Genomic DNA, 20,099 nt, shown 5'->3' on the forward strand with positions numbered 1-20,099 from the left:
GATTTTAGTCCCTGCAAATATGACGAGTTTGAATTTTGGTCCCTGGTAAAAAAAATATGAAAAACGTCCCTGCAATTTTTTTTGTTTTTTAAAAAAGTCTTTGAGCCCACTTTCTTGCTGATTTGGCTAGTTTTTGTTGACCATGTCCAATGGTGTTGAATTGCTATGTTGAAAGCAACCTTCAACAAGTAGAAGTGCTCCAATGATGTGTTGAATGATGATGTGAAGGAGAGAGATGTTGAATGCATTCAACATGTTGAATGGGAGAATGGTTGGCCAAGCTGAAGATGATGTGGCGCAAAACAAGTGGTTTGTAGGGAGAGTGCACTACACACGCCTGACAGGCGCGACTGGTCTTTCTCCAGACATAGAGAGAGAATGTGGTGGTGGATAAGAGTTGCCATGTGGCGCTTGTTGATTGACTTGCTCCATTATTTCATGACAAATGATTTTTTTTTTTACAAAAATTCATGATTTTTTTTTGTCTATAAATAGAGACTTGGTTCATTTGATTTGGATACAAAAAAAAAACGAAATTTTCCAATATCTTAATATTATTATCTTTATTAGTATGTTGCCTTGCATTTTAAATTATTTGTTTGTCGTGTGCTTAGTTTATTGTATTGCATTTTAAGTTAAGAAAATAAAATTAATTATTTAAATATATTTTGTTCCTGCAAAAAACAAAAAAAAAAATTGTTAAGTGTTTTTTAATTTAATTATAATCGATAATTGTAATTTTATGTAATTATAAAACAAAATTATAAAATTAAATAAGAATAAGAAATAAAAAGTGGTGAGGTAAAATGTTGAATGAAAAACCATTGGAGAGGGTAAAACTTGAATGAGTGTCGAATAAGAGAGAGAAAATGATGTGAAGTGCTGGGAATTAAAAAAGTGGGTATTGTTGAATGAAAAACCATTGTATGGTCGTCGCGACATTCATCACTCGCCACGGCGAGCTATGAGTCTCGCCTCGCGAGTGATGAACATTCATCGCTCGCCTCGCGAACCCTTTTCCCTCGCCTCGCGAGTTGCACAATGCAGCTCGCCACAGCGAGCAACCTTACTCACCATAGCGAGCTAGGGCAGAGAGCATGTAAGATTTTGCAATTTCGACTTTTCAGTTGGACCTTGAGTGCCTGAACATACCTAGAAATGATTAGGAATGAATGTAGGACAAGATTGAACCTAGAACAACATTAGTTGGGAAGTTGGCTTGTACTCGCCATGGTGAGTAGATACTCTCGCCTCGCGAGCACTTCCAGATTGGAGTGCTTTGAGTGTTTGTGTGATCTGTGTCGCACGTTTTGATCAAGAGTGAACCCCTAATTGGTAATGAAACCTAATGATGACGTTTAATGCAATCTGTAAGGCCGTTTAAGATATGTTGTTATTAATTGAGTATGAGTTAATGTATTATGCATTATGTAAGATATGAATGAATAATTATGATGCTAATGAATTGCAATTGATATATTGATATCATCCGTTATTGTGACTTTACTATGTTGCTGCTGTTATTTAACTAAGTGCATAATGTCCATATATGATGAATAAGATGACGTTTAGCTCCAAATTATTGGATGCATATTGATATGATGATTACAATGTTTTGTTGATAGAGTCCATGCATTAGCATTCATTGAGCTTAGTCCTCACCATGATAAGAGCTTTGTCCTCCGCACGATTACTAGGAGCTTTGTCCTCCGCACGTTTAAAGTATATTAATACTTATGATGACGATTGGTACCACATGCATATAAGGAGTCTAAGAGCATTCTCGCATTATCTTGTCTAAGATGCTATGTTGTTGATGATGATTGAATATGTGATTACGTGATAATTGTTTATCAAATATGCAAAGTTGTTTAAGATTGATATGATGTTAATTAGGATTCAAATTACCTTGATTAATATTATTTTGTTATGAAATCTCACCCCCTTCTGCTTGAAAATGTTGCCCTTCGTATGGGTAACTTGCAGGTGATCGTGCTTGGTGTGCAGTTGCCGTCGTGAGTGGCCTTACCTAACCTTGAGCATGAAGGAGCTGTTGTTACTTGGGTTGTGTTCAGGAGAGAGTTCCTGAGAAGATACTTTCCGGAAGATGTTCGCGGGAAGAAAGACATCGAGTTCCTTGAGTTGAAGCAAGGAAATATGTTCGTGACTGAGTATGCTGCCAAGTTTGTTGAGTTGGTGAAGTTTTATCCGCATTATGCTGCAGAGACTGCTGAGTTTTCGAAATGCATCAAGTTCGAGAACGGTTTGAGGCCCGACATTAAGAGGGTGATTGGATACCAACAAATTATAGTTTTTCCAGATTTGGTCAATAGCTGCAGGATCTATGAAGAGGATACTAAGGCTCACTATAAGATTGTGAACGAGAGGAAGGGCAAGGGACAGCAGAGTCGTCCTAAGCCGTACAGTGCCCCTGCTGATAAAGGGAAACAGAGGATGGTCGATGATAGGCGGCCTAAGAAGAAGGATGCTACCGAGATTGTGTGTTTCAATTGTGGTGTGAAAGGCCACAAAAGCAATGTCTGTCCTGAAGAGATCAAGAAGTGTGTCCGGTGTGGCAAGAAGGGTCATATTGTAGCTGATTGCAAGCGTAAGGACATTGTGTGTTTCAACTACAATGAAGAGGGACATATTAGTTCACAGTGTACTCAGCCTAAGAGGGCGTCGACTGCTGGTAGAGTTTTTGCTTTGACTGGTACTCAGACAAAGGATGAGGATCGTTTGATCAGAGGTACTTGCTATATTAATAATACTCCTTTAGTTGCTATTATTGATACTGGTGCTACTCATTGCTTTATTGCTTTCGATTGTGTTTCTGCTTTGGGTCTTGATTTGTCTGAAATGAATGGAGAGATGGTCGTTGAAACTTCAGCTAAGGATTCGGTGACAACTTCTCTCGTATGTTTGTGTTGTCCTTTGTCTATGTTTGGTCGTGATTTTGAAATGGATTTAGTTTGTCTACCTTTCAGCGGTATGGATGTGATTCTGGGTATGAATTGGTTGGAGTACAACCATGTTCATATTAATTGTTTTAGCAAGTCAGTGTATTTCTCTTCCGCCGAAGAGGAAAGTGGTGCAGAGTTCTTATCTACTAAGCAGTTGAAGCAAATGGAACGTGATGGTATTTTGATGTTTCTTTAATGGCTTCTTTATCTGTTGAGAATCAAGCAGTGATTGGTAAGCTACAAGTGGTATGCGATTTTCCTGAAGTTTTTCCAGATGAAATTCCTGATGTGCCTCCAGAGAGGGAAGTTGAGTTTTCTATTGATCTTGTTCCTGGAACGAAGCCGGTGTCGATGGCACCTTATCGTATGTCTGCTTCCGAATTATCTGAGTTGAAGAAACAGTTGGAAGATTTGCTTGAGAAGAAATTTGTTAGACCAAGTGTTTCACCTTGGGGAGCGCCGGTTTTACTAGTAAAGAAGAAAGATGGTAGTATGAAGTTATGTATTGATTATCGACAGTTGAATAAGGTAACTATCAAGAATAGGTATCCACTTCCGAGAATTGATGATTTGATGGATCAGTTAGTGGGTGCACGTGTTTTCAGCAAGATTGATTTGAGGTCAGGTTATCACCAGATTAAAGTAAAAGATGAAGATATGCAGAAGACAGCTTTCAGAATGCGTTACGGTCACTATGAATATAAAGTTATGCCTTTTGGTGTTACCAATGCACCTGGAGTGTTTATGGAGTATATGAATCGCATCTTCCATGCATTTTTGGATCGGTTCGTAGTTCTATTCATCGATGATATTTTGATTTACTCCAAGACTGAAGAAGAACATGCTGAGCATCTGAAGATTGTCTTGCAAGTGTTGAAAGAGAAGAAACTTTATGCCAAATTGTCTAAGTGTGAATTCTGGTTGAAAGAAGTGAGTTTTCTTGCCCATGTTATTTCTGGTGATGGTATTGCAGTGGATCCGTCTAAAGTTGAAGCGGTATCGCAATGGGAGACTCCTAAGTCCGTTACAGAGATTAGAAGCTTCTTGGGTTTAGCTGGTTACTACAGAAGATTTATTGAAGGGTTTTCCAAGTTAGCTCTTCCGCTAACCCAGTTGACTTGTAAAGGTAAAGCTTTTGTGTGGGATGTTCATTGTGAGAACAGTTTCAGTGAATTGAAGAAGCGTTTGACGACTGCTCCAGTTTTGATTTTGCCTAAGTCTGATGAGCCTTTTGTAGTATATTGTGATGCATCCAAGTTGGGTTTAGGAGGTGTACTTATGCAAGAAGGTAAAGTGGTGGCTTATGCTTCAAGACAGTTGAGAATTCATGAGAAGAATTACCCAACGCATGATCTAGAGTTGGCGGCCGTGGTCTTTGTATTGAAGATATGGAGACATTACTTGTATGGTTCGAGATTTGAGGTGTTTAGTGATCACAAGAGTTTGAAGTATTTGTTCGACCAGAAGGAATTGAATATGAGGCAGAGGAGGTGGCTTGAATTGTTGAAGGATTATGACTTTGGTTTGAATTATCATCCAGATAAAGCTAATGTTGTTGCAGATGCCTTGAGTAGGAAGACATTGCATATGTCCGCTATGATGGTTAGAGAGTTCAAGTTACTTGAACAGTTCAGAGATATGAGTTTGGTTTGCGAATGGTCACCGCAGAGTGTGAAACTGGGAATGCTGAAGATTGATAGTGAATTTCTAAAGAGTATTAAAGAGGCACAGAAAGTTGATGTCAAGTTTGTAGACTTGTTGGTTGCTAGAGATCAGACTGAAGACAGTGATTTTAAAATCGATGATCAAGGTGTGTTGAGATTCCGAGGAAGAATTTGTATTCCAGACAATGAAGAGATTAAGAAGATGATTCTTGAAGAGAGTCACAGGAGTAGCTTGAGTATTCATCCGGGAGCTACGAAGATGTATCATGATTTAAAGAAGATTTTCTGGTGGCCTGGTTTGAAACGAGATGTGGCACAGTTTGTGTATTCCTGTTTAGTTTGTCAGAAGTCGAAAGTCGAGCATCAGAAACCTGCCGGAATGATGGTACCTTTAGATGTGCCAGAATGGAAATGGGATAGTATATCGATGGATTTTGTGACGAGTTTGTCGAATACTCCTAGAGGGAACGACGCAATTTGGGTTATTGTTGATAGATTGACGAAGTCGGCTCATTTTCTACCGATCAATATTAGTTTCCCTGTTGCCCAGTTGACGGAGATTTACATTAAGGAGATTGTGAAGTTGCATAGTATTCCTTCGAGCATTGTATCGGATAGAGATCCAAGATTTACTTCTAGATTTTGGAAAAGTTTGCAAGAGGCTTTGGGTTCGAAGTTGAGATTGAGTTCTGCTTATCATCCACAGACAGATGGTAAGTCAGAGAGGACAATTCAGTCGCTAGAGGATTTGTTGAGAGTTTGTGTGCTTGAGCAAGGAGGAACTTGGGATAGTCATCTTCCGTTGATCGAGTTCACATACAATAATAGTTATCATTCTAGTATTGGAATGGCACCTTTTGAGGCTTTGTATGGTCGGAGATGCAGAACTCCGTTGTGTTGGTTTGAGTCAGGTGAAAGAGTGGTCTTAGGACCAGAGATTGTTCAGCAGACTACTGAGAAAGTTAAGATGATTCAAGAGAAAATGAAAGCGTCGCAGAGTCGACAAAAGAGTTATCATGATAAGCGCAGAAAGGATCTTGAGTTTCAGGAAGGAGACCACATGTTTTTGAGAGTCACTCCTATGACTGGTGTAGGACGTGCATTGAAGTCAAAGAAGTTGACCCCGAAGTTTATTGGTCCATATCAGATATCAGAAAGAGTTGGAACGGTGGCTTATCGAGTGGGTTTACCACCGCATCTTTCGAATTTGCACGACGTTTTCCATGTGTCGCAACTTCGGAAGTATGTTCCGGATCCATCTCATGTGATCCAGAGTGACGATGTGCAAGTTAGAGACAACCTTACGGTAGAGACTTTACCGGTGAGGATTGATGATCGTAAAGTGAAGACGTTGAGAGGCAAAGAGATACCTCTCGTGAGAGTCGTTTGGTCGGGAGCGACTGGTGAAAGCTTGACGTGGGAGCTTGAAAGTAAGATGCTGGAGTCTTATCCAGAATTGTTACCTTGAGGTAAATTTTCGAGGACGAAAATCTTTTAAGTGGGGGAGAGTTGTAACGCCCACTTTCGTTTAATTATTTATTTAATCGAGTTTAAGCGATTATATTATATTTTTATAATATATGTGTGAGTTTTGTTGATTAAGATGATTTAAGTTGATTTGGATAATTTGATGTGTTTTGATAAGATTATGAGACTTATTTTATTGTTAAATAAAATAAGATTTGATAAGAAAATAGAAATATGAAAAATATTTAGTTGAGGGCTGTTTTGATATTTTAGATAGTTTTGGGGGAGAAAGTGAGATAAGATAAGTAATTAGGAAGAGATATAAATAGGGAAGACCTAATTGTTAGAAAAACTATTGTACGTGAAAACTTTTAAAAAAGGGAGAAAAAGCTTAAAAGGGAGAAGATCAAAGAGAGAGCTGCGATTTCTTCATAACCAGGTATGGGTGAGACTAATAACTCAGTAATGTTAATTGATTCTAATTCTGATGATTAGTTAGCAAGCTTTAGGATTGAATTGGAGAAAACGAAAACTAGGTCAAATCCCTAGAATTGATGATCAAACGGTAGGAATTGGTTAAATTGATGTAGAAAGTGCTCCTAGACCTTAGATAATGTTTAGGACTAACTTTGGAATCAATATTAGGCTTAGAACCATGTGAATCACTGAGTTTTTGTGAAAATAGCAGGTATGGCCGTAGCGACATTCATCGCTCGCCACGGCGAGCTATGAGTCTCGCCTCGCGAGTGATGAACATTCATCGCTCGCCTCGCGAACCCTTTTCCCTCGCCTCGCGAATTGCACAATGTAGCTCGCCACAGCGAGCAACCTTACTCGCCATAGCGAGCTAGGGCAGAGAGCATGTAAGATTTTGCAATTTCGACTTTTCAGTTGGACCTTGAGTGCCTTTGAGTGCCTGAACATACCTAGTAATGATTAGGAATGAATGTAGGACAAGATTGAACCTAGAACAACATTAGTTGGGAAGTTGGCTTGTACTCGCCATGACGAGTAGATACTCTCGCCTCGCGAGCACTTCCAGATTGGAGTGCTTTAAGTGTTTGTGCGATATGTGTCGCACGTTTTGATCAAGAGTGAACCCCTAATTGGTAATGAAACCTAATGATGACGTTTAATGCAATCTGTAAGGCCGTTTAAGATATGTTGTTATTAATTGAGTATGAGTTAATGTATTATGCATTATGTAAGATATGAATGAATAATTATGATGCTAATGAATTGCAATTGATATATTGATATCATCCGTTATTGTGACTTGACTATGCTGCTGCTGTTGTTTAACTAAGTGCATAATGTCCATATATGATGAATAAGATGACGTTTAGCTCCAAATTATTGCATGCATATTGATATGATGATTACGATGTTTTGTTGATAGAGTCCATGCATTAGCATTCATTGAGCTTAGTCCTCACCATGATAGGAGCTTTGTCCTCCGCACGATTACTAGGAGCTTTGTCCTCCGCACGTTTAAAGTATATTAATACTTATGATGAAGATTGGTACCACATGCATATAAGGAGTCTAAGAGCATTGCCGCATTGTCTTGTCTAAGATGCTATGTTGTTGATGATGATTGAATATGTGATTACGTGATAATTGTTTATCAAATATGCAAAGTTGTTTAAGATTGATATGATGTTAATTATGATTCAAATTACCTTGATTAATATTATTTTGTTATGAAATCTCACCCCTTCTGCTTGAAAATGTTGCCCTTCGTATGGGTAACTTGCAGGGGATCGTGCTTAGTGTCCAGTTGTCGTCGTGAGTGGCCTTGCCTTCACTGTGTCGTCTAGGTCGCTCTGATACGTAACGAGATGGGGCTATATGTTATGCATGCTTCGTTCTATTACGTGAATAATATGCTATTTGTGATATTGAACTAACTATTTGAGATTATATTGATGGAGCCTGCGTGCCAAAGCGTTTTATGGATTATAATATAATTTCCGCTGCAATGTTTAAGTTATTTGGTTAAATTGTTATTTAACTGTTTTGGACTATGTTAAATGTGATATCCCGTTGTTTATGATGTTTACTCTGATAAATGTTTAGAAATTTTTATGTTGGGAAAACGGGGTGTTACATGTGGCACTTAACTTATTTTAAACATTTTATAAAGCAATTTAATTAAAATAAATTTTGTTTGTCAAAATTAAAATAAAGATTTAATTAAATGTAAAGAATTAGGAAAGGGGGAAAATCTTAGGGTGTGTTTGTTTCAAGTTATATTTGTTGATTCTGGGGATAAAAAGATAGGAATATATATGCATATGTTTGTTACAAGTTTACTAAATTTTATTCCCGAGTATAAAATGTTCCTGGGAATAGAAAAATTTTCGTAAGGAAAAGGGTGGGAATAAAGTTCCCATGGAGATGGGAATAAATTCATAAATAATTACATATTATAATCCATATTTTCATGGTTCTTGATGAATTTGGGATGAATTTTGGTTAAAAATCGAATGATAATTTACGAAATCGAATCAATAATCTGTGTTTTGATTAAAGATGGAATAATTTTCAGAATTGGAAAAGTTGGTTAGGAGAGAACACATTGAATGAAGGACTTTAGATGGGGAGGAAGATGAGTTTCTCGGCTTTCTTCTTCTTCCCCCTTTCTAATTCAATTATTTTAAAATAAAGAAATTAAAATATAAATAAATAAAAACATTTCTGATTTATTAACTTATTTTATATTTATTTAAATGCCATGTGGCTAACTCTTGTACATTCATCAAATGCCACATATGCCAAATCATCAAGAAAGTGGGTTCAAGGACTTTTTAAAAAATAAAATTTTTTGCAGAAATTGATTTCAATTTTTTTTTTACCATGGACCAAAATCTAAACTCGCCATATTTGCAAGGACCAAAATCATATTTTAGCCTAAAAAAATGTCCCAAGACATAGACCAATGAAAAAACAACAAAAAGGTTGAACCCACACAACCAAATGAGAACCATGAGGGGATGGGAGAAAATGTCTAACGAGACATACACAAAGATAATAAAAGAAACATGTGAGTGTGTTTGCAATTTTGATACATCTAAAGATCAATACAACACTAAAGTATACATATTCAAGTATCAAATATGACATCAAAAAGTTTGCAATTTTGATACATCCTCACCGATGATACTCTTGGCTATACCACTTCAAACTAACTCATCAAAAGTGACATCACAAAACGAACATAAGATTTTGAGTTAAACACACTAATTCTAAGATCACAAGTCAACTACACCCTACTAACTAAACCCAAAAACCCAAATAATTCATAAATAACTCAATTGATTTACATTGACAAGTACAACTATCAATATCATGAGTGCAATTGATACTGTCCTTGCTCTTTAAAGATTGTGCATCTCGTGAGATTTCAAATTTGTGGCACGAAAGTTGCCGTAGGCGCAGGGCTCCACCAATTCCGTAGTAGTATTTATTTGTATCATGTGATACTACTAGAAACCAAATTGTGCAAGGAAGCTTTTCTTATTGCTATTTGAGCATCTCCCATCAAAAGAAAATAAGAAATCTAAAGTTGATTTTACAACTGATGCAATGTCACTCATAAACAATCAAAGTTACTACTTTTAGGAACATTTTTAGCATTTTTCTTAATTAAATTAGAAAATTTTAAACAACCTCTTAAGGTATACTCATTTTCATTTTCAAGTCGAACCATATGTTATTTAAGATACTTTACACAAGTTTATGCAATGCTTGCTGCCGCGTAATTCCTTCTCAATGGTAAAAAATATGTTAAGCTACGGTTTAATGTGTTTTATGCAACCTTTAAATACTTTCATTAAAGATGCTCTAATTATACCATACTTTTTAATTATATAGAAACATCTATGCGGATTGCGGGGCTGGGTAGTATAGTGCCCATACCCGTGCCCGTATCCTTTTAAGTTTGCGGGTAATTATTCTTCAAAAAAAAAGTTTGCGGGTAATTACCTGGACTCATGCCCATATCCATGAAAGCGGAGTTTTACCCTACCCATTGCAGGTATTTTTTGCGGGTGCCCATTGGGCCTGGATCTAATCGTCATCCCTACTTTTTATTATGAAGCGAAGAATGTAGAAGAGTTTCTGATTGTGAAAAAGACCTTTGACCACAATCCTACAACAGATTTATTTATGGTCCTAGTTCTACACTACGTACCATGTAGGTAATGGTCAAGGTCACAATTGATTTTTATTGAAAAGGAAGAATTGATCTATTGATACACTATAAGCATTTCGTATACAACTACACCTCCTTTAATTGCTGAACTAGCACAAGATCATAAAAAGAAAATCACCATTGATTCATCATCCTCGCGAAGATGGTATAATTTTTTTTTTTGTGACCGGGATTCGGTTCGAATGCAGACCTTACATATATTATGCATTGTCCATATATCAGTTGAACTAAGTTCTAAAGACCAAAGATGATATAACTTAAAATAAAATACGGGAAGAGTATTAAGAAGAAGATACAGTGTTTAATCCATAATACTTAGTTAAATCTTTTTCATTTTTTCTCTCTCTGTTTGTTCTCCCCATTGCTAAAGTTTTTAAATAGAAAAATACTTTATTGTTACAAAAACTAATCTAACGAAGACCCACAAATACATCCATGTTAGCCGTTAATTCTATCTCTAAAGTATCCATGTTTCCCGCTCACGTTCCTTAATTTAATTTAATTTATTTTTCAAAGAAGAATTCTTGCATTTCTAGCGGATGCCTTTCATAACAAATATCACCTCTCTAAACGGTTGAGATTTTAAATTAAAAAATAAATATTACAAATATTTATTTTTTAATTTAAAATCTCAACCGTTTGAATATTTTTTTGTCACATGTCTTGCATCCAAATCCTAAATGAAGTAAATGGAGCTTAGCCTAAATGGAGCATACCCGAACTCCATTTGTCACATTTTTGCATTTATATTTTTAAAACTAGAGTAATGGAACAAATTGAGACAATAGAAAATGGAGAGGATCTGAACTCATCCATGTTGCTAACAGTTTTCTCCTTTAAAATTAACTACTACAGACTACAATTTACCTCTAAAAAAGAATCTAATTTTACGGTAAAATTGGTTTCTTTTTGAAACTATATGTAGATTTTTATTTTATTTTATGAATGTTAAAATATTTTAATCAGATTTTTTTCTAAAAAACAAATTTGTATAATAAAGTGTATCTAAAATTAGTTTTACAAATTTTAATCGGATTTTTTTTTTCTAGTCAAATAAAAATTAAATATAAAAAAAAAAGTATGTAAGAAAAAGTCTAAGAAAATCAGTACAATAACTTTGGCTAAAATTCCTTTAAATAAAAAAAAATTGGCCAAAATTAATCATTCTAACTCAAAAACAAATATTTTTCAAATGTTATATAATGACATCATGAGTATGTATAGAGCTCATGGGTGCCAGTGTTGCAAAGTGATCTAATTGTTTCTGCATCTAGACGGAGAACATGTAAGGTTACAATTTTCACTGACGTCACAAAATGATTAAACTCAATTAGTTGACTGTGTAAATGAATTGTGTTTGCTTTAAATTGTATGTGTATATTCAATCATGCACTAAATAAAGTACCGATCATAGTTTATTTGTACGTCGACTAGTCTCTCTTCATATGATATTCTGATGGGCTACACTTTTTCGTCAAAAAAGTGCTTCAATTTGGTTGAAGAACCAACTTGACTATGGCCATAGATGGATTTTATAAATAGCCAGCACACTTTTAGACGATGAAAAAAATAAAGAATTTACTACAATTCAGAGGAGTAAAATGTTCTTCTTTTTTAATTGCATTTGTAAAACTAAAATTATCACTTCAATTTTCTTCAAGTCTTATAATTAACAACCGTGTTATCTTTTTTTTCTTTTTCTTGAAAGAATAATCATGTTGTTTGGCACATAAAATCTAACACCGTATCACAACATCATATATACGAACATATGAACGTTATAAAAAAAATGTTCTTTCCTCCCTGCAAATACGAACATACGAACCTAATTAGATTAAAAGTCAAATGATTAAATTTTGCAGTGGCATATTGGAAAGATTAGTAACTTCAGGGAGAAAAATTCAAATGACCTATATTTACAGGGACGAAAGACCTATTTAAGCAAAAAAAAAAACATCATATACGAATGAGTGCGAATGGTTAACCCGAGAAGAGAAACATATACAATATAAAAAGGTCATAAATCATGTGAATATATGATATTTACACCCCCTCGCCTCTTGCTTATTCAGTTTTTACTTTTTATAATATGTACCATGTAAAGGATGATAAATTTAGAATATGTACTATGTAAAGGGATGAGAAAGAATTGTGAAATTTGAAATTTGCACCCCCCTTATTAAAAATGATGAAATTTGTTATTTATCACAAGAAGGTTCAAAACATGTAAATGTTGTGTTTGAATTATAAAACCCAGATGCGTAAAAATGAATTATAATTTAAATGTGTAAACATTGAATAAGTAGTTTATCTCGGTTCAAGCATGACTTTTGACCGTGGCTAGGTATTTTTTTGTTTTTAAATGAAATGGTAATCCACTTAAATTAAACTCACATACAACTGTGAGATCATGAGTTCAAATCCAGGTCACGACGTCTGACCTTTCAATTTCGGCATTTTCTAGTTGAGTTAGAACTTCTAGACACCGTGGCCAGTTTTTTTCAATGTAAAATGAAAAAAAAAAAAAAAAAATTGGATTATAAAATCCAAAAAATCAAGGGGCACTTTGGACATTTCCTTATTATCAACCCGACCAAACACGAATAGCCCAGATAGAACACTTGTTAAGCCCAATACAGCAACACCCACTTTCAAACAAAACCGCGTCATCATCTCTCGATTTTATAATTTGTCGTAACAGCCTGGTTTGAATTTCTCTCACACAGCAAAACATCCCCGCCAAATTACATATATACCCATCCCAGTCCCACCACCCCCACTCTCTTCTTCATAACTTCCACAAGGACATAACCGTAACTCCATCTTCCCCATCATTTCCATCACCGTTACCGTAGCAAAACCACCACCACCGTTAACCAAATCCCTCCATTCCCCAAATCAGATCCAAACTAACCCTAACCCTAATTCCCAATTCACAAAATCCCCAAATCGAATTTCACAAATTCCATTCGATATGGGCGATTTCAACCTCGCCCTTGTGATTGTCGCCATTGTTGTATGTGTAATCGTGTTTCTCGTCAATGTGTATCTTCTCGTGAACTATCAGCATCCTGATGATGTTAATCAGGCTTATTTTCCTAAATTTGTTGTTGTTTTGGGATTATCGGTTGCTGCGATTTCGATATTGATGCTTCCGGCGGATGTAGCAAATCGGCAAGCTTGCCGGCATGCTATTTATAATGGCGCGTGTAATCTCACGCTCCCGATGAAGAATTTGTGGCTTGCGGTTTATATTATCGATGCTATTCTTGTGTTCTTCGTTATTCCTTTTGCAATGTTCTATTATGAAGGAGACCAGGACAAGTACGTTGTTTTTGTTTGTGTGAAGATTTAAAAAAAAAAACGTTTTTTTGTTTTGTTTTTTTGGATTTGAAATGTTTTTGGTGTTTGTGGAATTTGATTGCAGGAGTATTGGTAAAAGGATTAAGAGTGCATTGATGTGGATGGTGTCGACTGCCGTAGTTTGTGCTCTTGTTTTGGGAATTTTGTATGGTATGGATCATATGAACTTTTTGTTTGATTTTGAACTTTGTATTGCACATTTTTCTCTTACTATATCTGTGTCAGTTGAAGTCTGTTTTTGAGGATAAGATGATTATGTGAAACCTATTTGGATTTGTTTGATAAGAAAATGTGGGGTTCGGGTAATTAATGCATTTGGGTCAATAACCGGAACTAGATATAGAGTGAGTGAGACTTGGTACATTATCTGGGTTTTTTTCTGGGAGGGAAGTAAATTTTAGTGGGTTTTTCTAGAGCAATGTAGGTGGAGAGGAGTTGCTATTTCAGAGTTTATGTGAGGGAATGTGTTGGGTATTGTGGTTCTTAGTTTAGTGAATGAGTCTTGGACTAGGTGCTCATTTAGTCTGGTGACAGGATTAGGTAATTGTGGTGACAATGTGTGGCAAGGTTGAAAGACCATATTGTAGCTTCGCAAATTCCGCGGAAAAAGGCCATTGAGACGTGAGAATTTAGATGCGGCGTGATTTCAACATATAACTAAACATACGCTAGGAAGATCATGGGAAATGGGAAGCTATTTGTGTCTGCTTTAGTTGCTAATGTTGGGTGTTAGCCTGTTCGGAATAGATTGAATTTGTTTGACGGCTGTTTTAGTACAGTTGCCTCTTAATGTGGAAAAAGTATGTGTTTTTGGGTGAGTTAGTATAATAGAAGTGGAGTAAGAGTGTAGATTTTCAAATATTGCTGATTTTAAAGGAAGTGCTGCTCAACAAAATTTTTGTGATTTATGACTAGTTTTTGGTGATGGATTAATAAAATTAGTGGTTTAATATGAGGTTTGTTTGATTGTAATTTTATTGTGTGATTATTTAATAGGGCTTGTTGGTAAGGTGGATTTTACTGTTAGGCATCTCTCTTCATCGACAGAAGCATTTCCTGGCTCATGGGGACTCAATAGTGGTAACCCATGTGTTGGAAATGGTGTCCATCAGGTATTTTCCTCCTGTAATAGTTTATTATTTTTCTACTTCTGTTATTTTCAGAAGTAACATTTTGAATTTTTATTCTTACTCATTTTGGTTTTCTGTCCTCTTTGTCCTTAACAGTGCTCTGCATACTCTGCTAGTCCTTCATCAGAGAAAACATGGACCATGCGATCAACTTTTCCTGAATATGTTGTGGCTCTTGCTACTATCGTTGGATCTGTGCTTTTTGCTGTAAGTATTCATAAAATTATACTTATTAATAAAACCTGCTTCGTATTCAGCATAGGTTAGGCTTGCTTGTAATACTTTGATTAACATTATTATATTAGCCAATGCTACAACTCTCATGTAATGTTTATCAATTAGAATTTTATGTTGTTATATTCTCATTACGGAATGATATTGTGTTAATTTTCTAGATATAAAATTACTGCACTCAAGAAGCAGTCTCTTGTTATGATTTACATGAGCCTTCCGTAGCGCATTATATTAATTACTAGTTTTTGTATTCATGACATTAACCATTGTGTTCTCACTATTCAATCCAGATATTTGGTGGTGTTGGTATTGCTTGCCTTCCACTTGGACTTATATTTTCATTTATCCGGCGGCCAAAGGCTGTTATCACTCGCTCACAGTATATCAAGGTGATATATGTGTTGTTACTTAAATAGTTATATTGAGTTGTTGTTTAAATGTACAATTCTTTAATGATATGCCATACGATATTTATGATGCGGTTGGATATTGCAGGAAGCAACCGAACTTGGTAAAAAAGCAAAAGAATTAAAGAAAGCAGCTGAGTCACTCCATCAGGAAGAAAGAGGTGGTGCAAAGGGTAGAAAACATCGTAAAAATGTTAAAGCAGTAGAAAAGGTAAGGAAGTGTTGGCGATTTATCGTTAGCTTTTATTGCGTTATTTTTAGGTGGATATCCTTGTTGGCTTGGGCTTTCGAAAGAATAATAATTTAACACATACAGTTGTAGCTTGGGGAAGAAATTGTACAGTTACTGAAGTGTTCATAGGCAGTGTTGTGGTTCCAATAATTTGCTTATCTAAAATAATTTTTCAGGAGTTGTATCAATTAGAAGAAGACGTGAAGCTTCTTGAAGAGATGTATCCACAAGGGGAAAAGGTCGTTATTCAGATTGCTTACTTTTTAACTTCCTGGCATAATCAATGTGTAATGTTTTCCCTGCTAACTGATCCTGCATGAATGCAGGCTGAGACATCATGGGCACTAACAGTTCTTGGTTATCTGGCGAAACTTGTTTTGGGAATTCTAGGGTATGCAATGATACACAACAATAAAAGTTGCTATGATTCATATAAATGCATGATGCTTTCTTACATTATAGCAGTACATAGTTTTACAAAGATTGCTTTGTTACGCAGGTACGATTCCCATGTAATATCTAACCCAAGTTTTTGAATTATTTGACAGGCTGATTGTTTCAGTAGCATGGATTGCTCATATTATTATCTATTTATTAATTAATCCTCCCCTTTCTCCTTTCCTGAATGAAGTTTTCATCAAGCTAGATGATATCTGGGGTATGTTGGAAATTGGAATGCATATTCTAGCTTTTCTATATGTTCTCTTTCCTCAGCTATGTATAATTACTGATTTGTTTTATGCTGATTTTATAGGTCTGCTTGGCACAGCCGCGTTTGCATTTTTCTGCTTCTACCTTCTCCTTGCTGTGATTGCTGGTGCCACGATGCTTGGGTTGAGACTAGTGTTCATCACCATACATCCCATGAAGTAATTCAACTTTCCCGTCACTTTCATCGTTTTATTTTCCGTTTTGGGCGTTTTAATGCACTTTACTGATAATTCACTGTGAACATGCCTCTTGCAGGTGGGGAGCAACTCTCATGAACTCTTTTCTGTTTAATGTGGGCCTTATCCTTCTTTGTTCCATTAGGTCAGTATAGTCTGTACCTTCAGTTCCAAGTATGCTATTATGTTTATATAATCTAACTCTATAACTCAGAGCATGGTAATGTTTTTAATATTGCTTTATTATTCTTTAGCTGCATATATAATATAAAGAGTTTCGGAAGAGTGAAATTTATATAATATAAAGAGCTTCAGAAGAGTGAAATTCAAAATGGTGATGATACTGTTGGGCTTTGATTTCCCCCTTTTGAATTTTAAAATTTATAAGTGGCAAAAGGAATTTGCTTGATTAATTGTTTGAGTATTATTACTAGTGTTTTGTAGTGTTGCAAACAGTGTTCTACATAGTTTAAGGTGCTTGTGTTTCCTGTGATAACGCCATGCTGCAACAACCTTGCTGAAAGTTTTTTTGTTTTACCTTTCAGTGTGATTCAGTTTTGCTCCACGTCATTTGCCTACTATGCACAAGCAACTGCAGCCCAGGAAATATTTGGTCACACTTTGCAGTCTCTTCGTGGAATTAAATATTTGTACAAGTGAGTTAAGATGGATTTCTCGTTTCTTCTGCTTCTCCTTCCCTTTACTTTTACTGGCAAAGTTGTACCTTATTTTGGTAACTAGTAACTAGTAAATTCAGACCACACGGTGACAAGCCTTATTATTTTTCCATCTTCCCATTTGATAAAACCCCATATTTTTAATTGAAGTCCTTTATAAAACCTTGCTTCAAACCAAAATCGACAAACAATAATATCTAATATGAAGGCTGTTGTCAGACATGTACAGTAAAATTTGGCATGACATGTTTTAATCAAAAGGCCTGTAGAACTTGTTTCTATTTATTTATCTTTTAGAAGTAGTCTCTACGATTTCCAAATTGGTTTAGTTTTTGACTATTGTCTATTTTCCGCGGTGATATTGTATGACTTACTGGTTATCACATTACAGGTACAATGTATTTCAATATGCATTTGTTATTTTGGCCGGCTTGACCTTTGTGTACTATGCTGCCGTTGTAAGTTTATCTCAGAAAGGGATCTTCCCCCTCTTTTTTATGTATGTTACTATTCTTGCTGATACTAAAAGATTTTCGATTTGAAATTATCAGGGATGGAGAAGAAAAAAGCCTAGCGGCAGGTTCCAATTGTCTACATGAGGTGTGGCTTAGCCCTCAGACCGTTTTGGAATTTCTTATCTCTTGTCATATCCTTCCTTCAGTGGTTTTTATCTTTGGATATGCTTTGCCTAGATTTGTTTCGTGTTGAGAGCTATAGGGTAAGCTGATCATCATCCGAGTAGAATCATTTTATGCAGTTGACTCATTAGTTGGGTGATTGAGCTGCAACTTTGGGTCATTGCTTCTTTTGCCGCCCTTGTATGTATCATGACTTTCTTTGTCTGATTTGTGTTATTCACTTTTGTTCAATATATATGTAATTAAATGTAACGTTGCGTGCACGAAATTGTACTGGATTCCCACAAGACTATGAGGTTATGCAACCCTTGCCAAAGAAAAAATTGTAAGAGCAGTTTTTAATTTCATTGTTACGTTATTTGTTCAGAGGTTTGTGCAGCTCATTCTTTGTGTAATATATTTCTAATGATATGAACTAGTAGACCTTCAGAATGTGCATTACCGTTTTCAAGTCTTTCGTTGAAAGTTGTTGATTACATTTTTTTTTTTACATTCGTATAAGAAACAAAGCAATTAATTAATTTATATTTCGAAACCCAATTTACATGATACTCTTTCAGTTTCCAATGCAATAATAACCCAATTAACGTTTCAAAATGAATGTCGTTTTAGCTAAAAAAAATTGTTTCAAAATGAATCTTTTTCTTTTCAATTATACCCTTCAATTAATAATAGTCAAATCAATAGTCAATTACATGACTTCCAAAATATTATTTTTTCTTTAATGAAAAACAAATCAATAGTAAATTATGATAATGTGGTAAAATAACATCTCTTTCTTTTAATTAATACATTTTTTAATATATGTGTAAAAACTTTAAACAACATTCATTTTAAAACGGATGGAGTAGGTAACAAAAGCCGCAACATAGAAATATGTTTGTCTCCAAAATTAACTATAGGATGTGTTACTTAACTTAATAACTCAATATAAACATTGAATTTCATTAGTTCAACTGTCAAATTTTACCAAATTTTCAAAATATTTGGTACTTCATTAAAAATAATGTCACAAATTTTATAAATTTTTCAAACTATTTGGTACTTCATTAATAATTTCACAAACGTTATAAAATTTTCAAACTATTTGGTACTTCATTACTTTCACAAATGTTACAAAACTTTCACACTATTTGGTTGGTATTTCATTAAACTTTGGGGGTGCGGTATGGGGGAAGGCTGCATTTTGGTGGTGAAGGAGGGTCGATTTGGTGGCTTAATTTGAACCAAATTCGACCGGGGGAGGGGCATATAGATGTCAGGTGGTTGGAGGATAATATTATTAGGAAGGTTGGGATGGAAAGTCCACTTTATTTTGGGAGGATCCGTGGCTTGATGACGTTCCTTTAGCTAGGTCTTTTTGTAGGCTGTTTGAGTTAGCGGAGAATAAGCAAGCCACAGTGGAGGAAATATTTTTGATGGGGTGGGAGGTTGATGGAGAGGGGTAGAAGTGGAGGTGGAGGTTGCATGCGAGGGAGGAAGGGTAGGTTGGAAAGTGTGCGGACCGTTTGTCTTCTATTGTTTTGTAGGTCGGTGTGGATGATAGGTGGGTGTGGAAGCTTCATTCTTCACACAATTATACAGTTAAGTCAGCTTACAATTACTTAACTGCGACTGACATTGTTCCCAATGAAGGTTATAATCATTTGTTGTGGCTCAAGGCGGTTCTATTAAAGGTGAATATATTTGTCTGGCGCCTGTTTATGAATATATTAGCGAAGAAGGACAATTTGTGTAGGAGACACGTTCTTGATTTTCCCAAATTTCTTGTTCGGCATTGTGTGGAGGGTTAGAGGACTTGGACCATTTTTTCTTCATGTGTGATTTTTATGGGAGGCTATGGCTTCTGATGGCGGGTAGGTTAGAATTTCTACAGTTTTACATGGGAATATTCTAGCTCATTCTACTCATTTTGAAGGCATCGGCGATTATTCCAAGAACTCTCGGACGACTTTTAATATTATTTGGATTTCGGTTCTCTTTATCATATGGAAGGATCGTAAGAGAAGGATTTTTCACAATAAGTTGGAATAGCTTGCGTTGCTTGCAGAAAAGGTTAAGCTCCAAACTTACTGGTGGTTGAAAGCGTACTTTATTCTATTCGATTTTGACTACTCTTCTTGGAGATTAAATCCTTTATGTTGTTTACAAGTTGTTTTGTAATTTAATTTTTCTGTTGCTTTTCGGCTCGTATTGCAGCCTAACTGTTGTGTAGTTTCTC

General features: G+C 35.6%; 1 protein-coding gene across 1 annotated transcript; it reads left to right on the plus strand.

Annotated features, from left to right (window-relative positions):
• The first annotated feature begins 12,979 nt into the window (after nucleotides 1–12,979).
• On the plus strand, nucleotides 12,980–18,310 carry LOC25498742 (LIMR family protein At5g01460). The gene is made up of 14 exons (XM_013593678.3): nucleotides 12,980–13,634; nucleotides 13,738–13,823; nucleotides 14,670–14,785; nucleotides 14,900–15,010; nucleotides 15,328–15,426; nucleotides 15,533–15,655; nucleotides 15,853–15,915; nucleotides 16,003–16,067; nucleotides 16,225–16,334; nucleotides 16,431–16,545; nucleotides 16,643–16,708; nucleotides 17,109–17,219; nucleotides 17,632–17,698; nucleotides 17,792–18,310. Exons 1-14 carry the CDS (start codon nucleotides 13,285–13,287, stop codon nucleotides 17,837–17,839), a joined length of 1,530 nt encoding a protein of 509 aa, XP_013449132.1. The 5' UTR covers nucleotides 12,980–13,284; the 3' UTR covers nucleotides 17,840–18,310.
• Nucleotides 18,311–20,099: the final 1,789 nt, after the last annotated feature.

Source organism: Medicago truncatula, chromosome 7, assembly GCF_003473485.1.
Source record: "Medicago truncatula cultivar Jemalong A17 chromosome 7, MtrunA17r5.0-ANR, whole genome shotgun sequence".
Lineage (NCBI taxonomy): Eukaryota > Viridiplantae > Streptophyta > Magnoliopsida > Fabales > Fabaceae > Medicago > Medicago truncatula.